Source organism: Hyposmocoma kahamanoa, unplaced genomic scaffold (genome assembly GCF_003589595.1).
Source record: "Hyposmocoma kahamanoa isolate Upper Pololo Valley unplaced genomic scaffold, ASM358959v1 63, whole genome shotgun sequence".
Lineage (NCBI taxonomy): Eukaryota > Metazoa > Arthropoda > Insecta > Lepidoptera > Cosmopterigidae > Hyposmocoma > Hyposmocoma kahamanoa.
The window spans coordinates 4,362,063-4,374,068 of NW_020653851.1; the positions used below are offsets into that span (position 1 = coordinate 4,362,063).

General features: G+C 36.4%; 1 protein-coding gene across 10 annotated transcripts in view; it reads left to right on the plus strand.

The window, feature by feature from the left end:
• Positions 1-12,006, plus strand: part of LOC113230554 (kinesin-like protein KIF13B) — a 269,534-nt gene that overhangs the window by 233,240 nt on the left and 24,288 nt on the right. For all 10 annotated transcript variants that reach the window (XM_026464548.1, XM_026464549.1, XM_026464551.1 and 7 more), the window contains exons 9-20: positions 912-1,011; positions 2,826-2,974; positions 3,828-4,071; positions 5,125-5,271; positions 6,766-6,876; positions 7,446-7,669; positions 8,043-8,201; positions 8,591-8,752; positions 9,091-9,207; positions 9,726-9,972; positions 10,496-10,692; positions 11,536-11,696. In XM_026464548.1, coding sequence (XP_026320333.1) covers positions 912-1,011; positions 2,826-2,974; positions 3,828-4,071; positions 5,125-5,271; positions 6,766-6,876; positions 7,446-7,669; positions 8,043-8,201; positions 8,591-8,752; positions 9,091-9,207; positions 9,726-9,972; positions 10,496-10,692; positions 11,536-11,696 — 2,018 coding nt within the window. The remainder of the gene's footprint in view (positions 1-911; positions 1,012-2,825; positions 2,975-3,827; positions 4,072-5,124; positions 5,272-6,765; positions 6,877-7,445; positions 7,670-8,042; positions 8,202-8,590; positions 8,753-9,090; positions 9,208-9,725; positions 9,973-10,495; positions 10,693-11,535; positions 11,697-12,006) is intronic.

The window sequence follows — 12,006 nt, forward strand, 5'->3', positions numbered from 1 at the left end:
CTTGTTTAATCATTCGATTATTTATTGAGCAATATAAAGATGTTCACTTAATTTGAATTTCTTATTTAACGTACATAACAATAATATTACATGTAGCTTTCGCGATGCACTAGTGAGCGAAGTTTATACTAACTATACCTAAATGAAAAGGTTAAGACTGTATCTACTAAAGCTAATTAAAATTTAACATTTTATAGAATATGGGCTCAATAAATAATGTATGTTGTAAGAATTTACCTTCATTAAAACTACGCTAAGTGTTAGTCATCTATTAAGGTGCGTGCTGATTTGCTCGACATTGTCGATCGTTAATGCCTGTCGACAATATCAATCGACAATATCGATCGAGTGGCTATAGATATAGTTTCTCGATAGATATGCTGTGTTATGAGACAAATTTTGCCGCATGTTTACTTGTAAAGCTGCAAGTACATGCAGATATACATATAGTGTACAGTACAGTACAGTGCACGTACTTGCAGCTTTACAAATAAGGATATGGCAAAATTTCTGTCTCAAAACATCATATCGATCGACAAAATCGCGCATGTCTTTGCCTGACCGACATTAAATGTGCCTACAGATGTGCTCGATTTTAACGATCGACAATGTCAATCAAATCTGTAAGCACCCGATCGACATTGTCGATCGATATTAACGATCGAGAATTTCGAGCAAATCTGTAGGCACCTTTAGGCATGATATTTTCAAATTATGTGCTAGGGAAGCAGTTAGCAAACTCTTTCCGTTCGTATCAATTTTGTTTTCATTGTATGTTTTAGGTTTGGTACGTTTCCAAACCTAAAACATACTGAGTCGGTTCTAATAACAATCGTATTAGTTCTCGTCGATTTCAATAAGCTATTGTAATGCAAATGTAATAATTATACTACTAAAACACTTCCTCTCAGGGTTCACCGGTGGGTGACGACGTACACGAGAAGCTAGCGCAGAGCGAGCACTTGATGAAGGAAATGTCAAGAACTTGGGAAGAGAAACTCGTTGAAACAGGTATCTACTACTGCCCAACACCTGCACATCTCCATTTTTCACTTTTGATTCCCCTTCTAATTCCTCTTAAGAGTTGATAGACCTCAAATGGCTTAAAAAATTCTGTATAACAGTGAAAGTATTGAATCAATCATTTTGGTAAAAATATATAGTAAAATTGTGGATATACACTGATACGATGTGAAAGCATGATTCCTAAATATTTTCACGATAGAAAAAAAAACTTACCTCGAAATTTTACAAGAAAACCGCTCTATATTCAAAAGTTGCTTTACGTATACCAATGATTTTTTTTATGTCAACTGAACTAAATAGAACACTATAGTATACGACATACATTTTTCTAATGGCTATAATTTCTTTTGTAAATTAATATAATATATAATATAAATAAAAAATAAATACTGAAAGAACGCTAGTGTCCCTGCTGCTCGACCCTAGCAAAATGAACCGTATTTGTACGGGAAAAATAGTATCTACTCTAAAGAGAAGACAGTCCAAAGTATTGTTTATGATCTTATAGACCAAAATAGTTTAATATAAAATGGTGGAGGTCTCTTCTACGAACTGCGCTTAGCAGAGGGTTTTGTTTGAAGAAGAAAAAGCTCAATCCATTCCATATTTGTATCACTCGACACTCGTCTGATCTGTACTCTGCCATTCGACTTGTGCGAGTGAGACGTCGCCCCTTTGCGAGCGGGATTGCCCATGAACCGGCAACACCAGATAGCCTCTCTATTATTAATTAATATTAACAATATACAGTTACACGTTATGAACAATAATAATGTTAACTACTACACTAACTTGACTATCTATAGGAATATGTTATGACCAAATAGGTACTATAATAATTTAGGGCCAATATACAAAATTATTCTTCGATAATGTACAGGTTTTTTATTTATTGAATATCATGTTTTGCTACCATGATATATACATATGTATGTACATAGAGTGAATATATATAGTGCAAATACTCCACTAGTTTGTTATTATTGTTGATGCAAATATTCATAAATTTCTCTCAGGTGGTGCTGATGGCAAAAAAGCCGCTTCAACCCAATACATAGATCTGTTACAAGCACATGAAAAAATTTGTAAGACCAATAGGGCTAGTACGACGACAGGGCGTCATATGAGAGCGACAGAAAGCGCGACAACCTGCTACTCTCGCATACGGATCTCGCGCTTTAAGTCGCTCTCACGTAAGGCGCGCCAGTTGTGCTAGCCCTAATGCTGACTTGGTCTGCAGCTCAATTGGTAAGAGCGATGGCCACGGCGTGGCAACAGACTCTGGTTCGAGTCCAGTCAAATCGAAGGAATTTTTCTTTGTACTGTTCGATTTTTGTATCCGTATTGAATAACTTTCAATAACTTAATTAAATTTTTATTGAATTTATATTCAATTATTTTTTGCGAAATCACTCCACTAGTTTGTTATAATTATTAATACAAAGACCGAACACTCAGAAAAAATTCCTTCAATAAAAATTTAATTAATACAGTGAATAGCGACATCTCTCGCCAGGACTGGTAGCTGTAAAGGGTGATAAATCTTTCATAGATTTCTCATAGATGGCGCTAAGACTAAAAAGTCGTTGAAAAACCAACTACAAAGACACGACGCAAGCACATAGAGAAATTCGTGAGGTCCGTTGGTTCGTTCCGTGGCTTAGTTGGTATAGCGTCTGCCACGGTATGCAAGAAGACGTCGGTTCGAATCCGACCGGATCGAAGGAATTTTTTCTGAGTGTTCGGTCTTTGTATTAATAATTATTTCAATAACTTTTTAAATGATATTATTATTTCAGGTCGAGTACAAAGCGAACGTCAACAAGCGTTGGAGAAGATGGGCATCAGCGTTCAGGCGAGCGGTATCAAAGTGGAGAAGAACAAATACTACCTGGTCAATTTGAACGCTGATCCTTCGCTGAACGAGCTCTTGGTTTACTATCTGAAGGTAATTACATCATTTTCAAACTGTAACTTACAATATAAAAGAAGGAACGTAAAAGTTAGCAGTCAGTGCTATGTTGTTGTATGTAACTGTGATTTATATGAATTTCAAATATACAGTGTAACATAGATCGATGTTGTGCAGAGTATATATGGAATGATTAAAAATAAAATGCAGTAAATTAAAATGAAATACTTATATTTTTGCTTACAATTAGAAAAAAATTCTTCTAAATATGCTACCGTAATAAGGTAACTTCACACCAATACTATAAAACAATGTACAATGTAATCATTCCGGGACTGCAATAGAAGGTATTATCTACTCAATAATATTACTGGCCGTGATTTTTAAACCCAAACTCAAACTTAAAATAATAATATTAATTAAATTGCTATTTCAAACTGTACTACCCATTTGTCAGGCAGATTCCGCTGAGAATAATTAAATAAGAACAACTTTTAGGGTTTGCTTAGGTAAATGTACTTGGTCTGTTTTGATCTCTGTTGTACTTTACTTAGTATACGCGGTCACCACATAACAGTGAATTTCGGGTATTATAAATAACTGAATTTAAAAAGTGTCCCTTAATAGACGATATCGTTTCAAAGACTTATTTATTATATATCGTATAATTATGAGTGTAAAGTAGAGACGGGTTGTGTTGTTAGTCCCAGACTTGCCACGTAAGCGATAACTTTTCCACTTGCTAGAGGAAACTCTTGTAGGACGGATTTGGGTTGTTAATGATCAATTTAGCTTTTGTTGGACAAGACTGACTGAAATCGCGGTAGTATTTTTTATTAGTGATACAAGTCTCTGTATCGTGCGCAACAATTCCTATTATTTCTTTCAGGACCGAACACTTGTCGGCGCAGACAGATCCGCTGACATTCAACTGTCAGGTCTTGGTATCCAGCCCCAACACTGCGACTTACTTGTAGAAGGAGTTGCCCTCTTTATGGAACCTCTGAATGGAGCCAGGTGTTTCGTCAATGGCACTCCAGTTGTGTCTAGAGTGCGGCTCGGACATGCCGACCGGATTTTGTGGGGCAATCATCATTTCTTCAGAGTGAATTGTCCGAAGAATCAGAATCAGAGTAAGTGGTTTATATATTTTTTTCATTTTTGAGGTAATAATGGATTTATCTTGTATTAAGAAAAGTGTAAAGAATTCAAATTTTTACCATTGACCAATGATTCGAGAGGACTGCTAATCGCGATGCAAGATAATGTAGTCGGGTATTTAGTACACGTATTGGTACACCAGATGTCGCTACGAGCACTAAATAGTTATGTTTGTAAGCAATTTGTTTTACATTGATGGGCTGCAATTCATAAAACTAACCTAACTAACCAAAATAATTCGTATCGTAATAATTCATAAAACTAACCAAATCAACGAGATGGCGCTTATTATACAGATTTTTATAGATAGTGCGGGCTATTCTTTTATTTTGTTTAGGATTAGCTCCAACTACCCGTATTAGGAAGCGTTAATGTAGGAATTCGTTTGTAACATACAATTCACATGTATACTTGTCAAAGTTCAGAGAATAATATTAGCTCATGTATTTGAATAATATTATAAGGAAAAAAAACTAACATGTTATATTTAATATTAAAGAGGAATTAATTGATATCTACGGCCATTTACATAATATAAACTACTTCCAGGCTATTATCAGCGCCATCTCGACATAAGACGCAATTTGCCATATTTCGGAGTTACTAAGTATAGTATGGAGATTAGCAGTCTTCTAGAATTATAAATTGCGGATATATGTTGGTTATATTGAAAGAAACATGCGTATTTAATTTATATTTTTATGTTCTCTTTCGAATTCATATTATGTCAATTCATATGCATGTTTTAGAGAGTCATACTAAATCATAGTGTAAACATACCGTGCGTTAGATTGTCTACTTTGCCAGTCAAGCATAATATAAACGAATACAAAATCATAAATAAAGAAAAATCCTTGAATGGTCATATACGTATGTGACGTTCCACGTAGTCTTTTTAGTATTCCGTATTTACCAAGCTAATACTGTCAAAATTAAAAATGAAGTAGATTTTCATGACTAGTAGATATTCTATTACAATATAAGAAATATTTCCAACCCTCAAAGTAACATATCCGACGTTTCAGCAACATCAGCGTCTGAGCCGCAGACTCCCGCGCAGCCGATCGATTACAACTTCGCGCGTGACGAAATCATGCTCAATGAGTTGAGTAACGATCCCATACAAACAGCTATATACAGGCTTGAGAAACAACATGAGGAGGATAAACAAGGTATTTACTTTTTTATAATTAAATCTCATATGTTATAAACCTTAATGCTAACTAGTTTTATTGAATAATGAGAAATCTGTTATTTACAACTGTAATAGATGTGACTTAGGTTTACAACAATGTTCTTTTCGGATTTTTCATGAACGATCCGAAGATTGCGAAGTTTAGATAATAGTCTACCTATCTATCCCAAATAACACGATTTGTGATGTACTTAACTGATGTCCCGAATCCCGAAAACGTCGGGAACGAATAAATGTTGTAAGGAAGTCTTCAATTTCCATTTCTATTCCTCGAAGTTTAGGTAATAAATATGGTCTACCTATTCTGACCACTGGTGATAACATATATGTATGTATGTCTATGTGTATCTATTTATGCAGTTTACTCATTTTGAAATTTTGGTAAAGATAAAAACTAAATAATCTTACTTTTTCTAAGTTACCTGTAAAACAGTGTTCAGCTATCAAATTCTGTAACTGGAGTAGTTATAACTTGGAAAGAATATATCGGTAATAACGTTTAATATTCATTAATTAACTGATATTCTACACAAAATAGCATTATTGTTTAAAAAATAAATATAAATAAATAAATCGTCAATTTTTAAAAATAACACTTGGCGGCCACAAATTTATAATCCGCCAAACTGCAGGACAGTTTGTTGGCGGAGACACTCGTGTTTAACCTACCTATTTATCGTACATAACATTAGATATATCAGAATACAACGCTTACTTATCTGAATTTGTGATAAAAATTTCACTTTCGTTTTCTTTTTACAGTTAGTTATTTAGGTATATTATTTTCGTAAATATTCAAATGTAATTGTAGATAACAGCTAGTAAATGGTTTCTAGTTCTTTTGCCAAAGTATTTTATAGTTCTAGGTACAATTTATTTTTGTTGCTAACACATATAGAGGTGTAATAATAATAATGTGCCAGAGAACCACACCAATTGCCTTCTCTCAAACTAGGGAATTCCCTGTATGACTACCCGAGCAACGAAAATCACTCCGGGGCCCTACCCAGAACACGCAGACCAGTCTCAATTTAGAAAAGGTCATTTCCCAATTTGGTCCTATCGGCAATAGAAATCTTGACCTCTTCATCCAACGCCCACAGTATAAACCGTTGGGCTACCGAGGTCGTTAAAGAAGAAGGTTATAAGAAGGTTCAGAGCAGTTGTAAAACCGAACCCATCAGTATTTCGCCAAAACTCATAATTGTTTGACTTTTACTTGAAATAGCAGTAAATTATATATCGCGAATAGTTCCACATAGTTTTTGTCACATTTTTTCTTTAAAATCTTTATCAACCAGCTATTTCAAATATCTTATTTGTAGATGCTTAATTTGTTCTAGATAAGACGCAAACGTAATCGCATAACTAACTTGACCTTACAAAAGAATAGACTTGGCAAACGCGTATGCACCGTGTATAAAGTATGTATCTTGTCTTAATGTATTTTATAATAATTATTTAATTGCAGTGGCCTTGGAAAAACAAAGACAGGAGTACGAAAGACAGTTCCAACAGCTCAGAAATATCCTGTCACCATCTACACCATATCCGCCATATTCCTACGATCCGCTCAAACTTGGTGAGTTTGAATATACAATTTTTAGTACAAAGAATCAAATATTAGATTACAAAATATATACGAGTATATTTCCCTCAAGAATTAACTTCGATTAAGTGTGTCGGGTGACTACTACCGGTCTATAGGTCTGTTTTCATTAAATAAATAAATAACGCATACACTCATAGCCCTTCACAACGGAAACCTTGTGTCGCGGGTGCCTTGGACGCACATAGGTATGTATAGACAACCACAAATTACACCCAAACTCGCGAGAGAAATAAATGTAGGCCATACAAATATTTCTCCCGATCCGGGACCTCTGGGTGGCAGACTAGTATGGTAACCGTTCGTCCTCAGATGCAGTTTCATTATTTCTGTATAACTGATGTTTTCTATATAATCTTATTTCTTCTCGATAACTCGATTGTCAGTCTAGAAAAGAAACATTTGAAACGTTTTCCTCACTAATCTCATACGTACAGACATAGAAAATAGAGGATCCCCATAACCAGTTTGATCCTCCCGGATCCCCAGAAGTTTGGCACATACTTAACATAGCTTTAATAATAACAAAAAGTAATTTACAGGTAAAATGACGGCCTGTACACCAACGACAGCAGCACGCGTAGAACGCTGGGCAGCAGAACGTGACGACACCTTCAAACGGTCTCTTGGACGACTCAAGGCAGACATTTTAAGAGCCAATGCGCTGGTGCAGGAAGCAAACTTCCTCGCCGAAGAGATGAGGCGAAATACACGGTTTAGTGTTACGCTGCAGATACCGCCGCAAAATCTCAGTCCTAATAGAAAGGTACTAGAGGTTTTATTCGAAGCTCATAGCAGTGTAGCGTAGAGCGCTTCGACGATTTCTCTTGAAATCATTATCTCCATCGTCAACCATACGTCCTAGTACTAGGTACAGATCTCAGAAGAGAAGGTCTGGGCCCATTTTGAAAGATTTATGAATTTTCTTCGACACGTATAAGTAATAATTTTATTTAGAAATTAAAATCATAGATATTTGCCGCAACAGGGATTCGAATTGTCAACCTCTCAATCGAGAAGCAATTGTTCTTCTACTAGTCTACCACTATTCCTTTAATGTATCTTGAAATAGTTATATTGAATTGAATTCCAATATGCTGATCATAATCGTACTTAGTCACTGAACATTTTTGTTGCAGCGAGGTGCGTTCGTATCAGAGCCAGCTATAATGGTAAAGCGGCCAGGCCGAGGTGGGCAAGTGTGGTCGATGGAGAAGTTGGATAACAAATTGGTCGACATGCGCGAAATGTACGACGAATGGCGCCAACAGCAGCAGCGCGAGGACAAAATCGAGGAGGTACGATTCCAATTGTACTTCTTAGAGCTTTATATAGTCACCTATGGGTGACATGGTAGACTATATAGTTGCAAGAAGGTATGTAGATATAAATAACAATTGCCCCAAAGAAAAAATATAAAAGCACTGGATGACTGCCATGATGACAGAAAGACTATCTTTGAACATACTTCTAATATTACACTGTGTGTATGGAAAAATCGTTGAAATGTACAAATATAATTGATTAGTTTATCAAGACACTATTTAGAATTTGCATTTGTTTTGGTACACTATTGTATTTTATATTATCTATTATTGTTTATATTAGTGACGATGATATTATCATAACTTGATTTTTTTTTTTCAAATTGTAATATTTATTATTTCTATTAATTAATTTTCTCCAGCACCTAGACGAGAAAACTCTCGATCCTTTCTACGAGTCACAAGAGAATCACAACCTGATCGGAGTGGCGAACGTGTTCCTCGAAGCTTTGTTCCATGACGTGACGTTGGATTATCACACGCCAATCATCAGTCAGCAAGGAGAGGTCGCTGGGAGGTTACAGGTAAATTGAAGCTATAGATTTTTTCACATTCGTCATTTGTATTGGGAAGATTGGCGGAAGTGATAGGATTTAAAAAAATAGGTGTACTATTTTTTACCTGTAGGTTTTCCCCAAAGCTTGATAAAAAGTACCTTGTGTGCTTATCTAGGATGTGGGCTATCATCCATAGAATATCAAAATAATATAATTGGAATACAGTGGAACAAGTAGTAATAAACCCCAAAAATTATGCAAATTTTTTGTAAAGTGTAGTCGGACCATCTTCCATCAGCAATAAGTCCTACAGCTGGTTATGAATTCATTTCAACTCGAAATAAATCACAATATTTTGTTTCTAGGTGGAACTAAGTCGTGTTTCGGGCCAATTTCCCCAGGACAGGATCTGTGAAGCAGCATCAGACAGTTCTGGCGATATGCGCGATGATGACGACTGTGTCGAACAGGCTTCACAACAGGTGTTTAAATTATTACTTTACTGATTAATTGAAAAATTAGATTTTTTGTAAGTTTTATTTGTTACAATCGTCATGACTGGAAAAATTCAACGTGATACTAGTGCTGTTGCACACGAAGTAAATTTTTTCTACATTATTTCCAACACGTATTGTATAACCAAGAATGCATATACGACGATGTGTACAATAATCATTATGTTAACCCCGAACATGATGAAGATGAAACTGAAGTTAGTTTTTCGATATTTCAACAAGTATAGGGATAGAGGTGGGGATATGGTCCGTCCTTTTTTGCAATATTGTCTGTGATATGTAGCTTGTATAGCGCCACTCCAGTCTGATCTCACAAATAGTTATTACTGTTTCTTTGTAAATCGTGATTTCGACAATATAAGAACTGACAATATTTAATTTTTCACCGGATTTCGAATCTGTTTCTGTTCGTATTTGGTTATTTATCAATTATTTTTTTACACTGTGAAAATGAATGTATATTATAAAGAATTATTTATTTCCAGGTCACAATAAGTGTAGTAATCAAACAAGCTACCGGTCTGCCTCCCTCTTTATCCCACTTCGTCTTCTGTCAATACAACCTCTGGGGCAGTGGCGAGCCAGTGGTGGTGCCTCCCCACGTGAGCGCGGACACCCCACCCCCCATTGCGCCGACGTCCCCTCGCCGCCAACCGCAGGTCGCGTTCCGATTTGACCATAAACAAGAGTTCACTGTTCCGCTCACCGAGGAGTTCATTGAACATTGTGCCGGTAAGTATTTTGCAAGAGACAGAGTTATCTATAAGAATGACATGGAAATATCCTCCGAACTTTTCTCGTTCTGTTGCCTAAGTTGAGTGATCATTTGCAAGACTAGAGATACCAGGCATATTTGATCAATTTTTTTTTGTGAAATTTACATAGAAAGAAAATTTAATGCCAACATAAACCCGTATAGAAATCAGCATTATTATACATCTTGTAGAATTTAGTGTATGGGGAGAAATAACGAATTGTATTTGTTTACAAATTTTACTTTTATTCTTAATTTTTTGTTCTATGTAATTAGGAATAACCAGGCCAGAGAGGTCCTTTTTTAGGAGCCACTTGCATTAGATCATTACCTTCCCCGCAAACACAGCTGATCTACTAGACATTTAGCGCTCGCAGCTGCTTTTTTGAATGGATTTTTGTTCTAATTTAACAAGAACCTACAAGAAACCAAATGTAGTTTTTTTTTACTAAATTGTAACTTAACAAACGCGTTACTAACATTTTGTTTTCGAACTTTCAGAGGGAGCTCTATCCATTGAAGTGTGGGGTCATAGGTCGGCCGGCTTCAGCCGCGGTCGCGGTAACTGGGAGGTGGAACAACAGCAGCTGGCCAAGGCTCGGTCGTTGGCAGACCGGTGGGCTGAACTCACGCGCAAGATTGAACTCTGGGTGGAGATTCACGAGCTGAACGATCAGGGAGAATACGCACCTGTTGAGGTAACAATTATAAATAGTTACTTTAATTATTGGTGAAACATAATATCCTTAGGAAGCTTGCTCGGATGTTAATATGTTTTAGCAAGAAAATTTAGAAGAGAAAAGAATGCAGTGATTTTTATAAAAATGGACTTCCGCAAAGTAACGCCTGAATGTAGTGATTTTTAAGTTATTTTATTTTACTTGTAGTTTTGTCTTCTTGTATCATCCTCGAAATTACCAACGGAAGTGCGACACAGTTGTACTAACCAACCATACCAATTACCTGGTGTAAAGTTTCTCAAATTGGTCCTACTGGGAATCGAACCCGGAACCACCTCATCTAGCACCCACACTGACACCCGTTGGGCCTACGAGGTCGTCACATTGTACTTCTGTCTCACGCGTCTCAAATGTCGATGTAAATAAGTTCTAATTGTTGTGATGTAAATCAAAATAAGTCGAATAGGTAATTTCAATTTATATCCCAGATCGTCAAAAACAAATACGTAATGTAGATGTTATTTATGTATTTCGGTTTCAAATAATTATGGGTGTTACGATAAAGGTTGTTAGGTTTTCAACTAAGCATAATTAGCACGCGCCACTGATCTTGCCATCACATCGCCGCACTGACCTTGAGTATGATAGCAGTTGGCGGGCGGACGCTGTGCGGAGGCGCGGGGGCAATGTTACGATTGCATCGGCCGGAGTGCGTTTCGCGTAGTGCGTCTAAACACGTGGCCGTTTTTTGTATAAGTTTGTGAAGACATATCTTAACATTTTAGTACTGGCTGATACTAAAATAAATAAAACGTATATCATAATAAAACGTATATTAATTATGACCTTGTATTGTTCTAGGTGGTTCAACGCAATGATATGTTAACCGGTGGCGTGTACCAGTTGCGGCAAGGGCAGCAGCGGCGCGTGGCTGTACGCGTCAGGCCGGCTCAAAACTCGGGGACGCTGCCGATCATCTGCCAGCGTATTCTCAGCGTTGAAGTGGGATCAGTCAGTGTCAGGTAAGCTTAAGACTGAACACGCATTGCTGTAAAGTCGCGGAGAAACGCCTTTCAACCGTGAATTTTTGTACAGTTTCATTCTACTGTTACCAACCGCGGTGCACAAATTAATTTCTGGCGCTTTATGCTATAACCTGCCTGTGATCTTTTACCTAGTCAATATAATATCAGAGACTTTTCCTATAACCATTATTAGTTTTCAGAACATAAGTTTGTATCTAATGTAATGTACTTATGCAATTACCTTTGACATACACTCATTTTACATGTTTGTTTTATTCATTTCTTGTTGTATCGCTTTTGAAATATT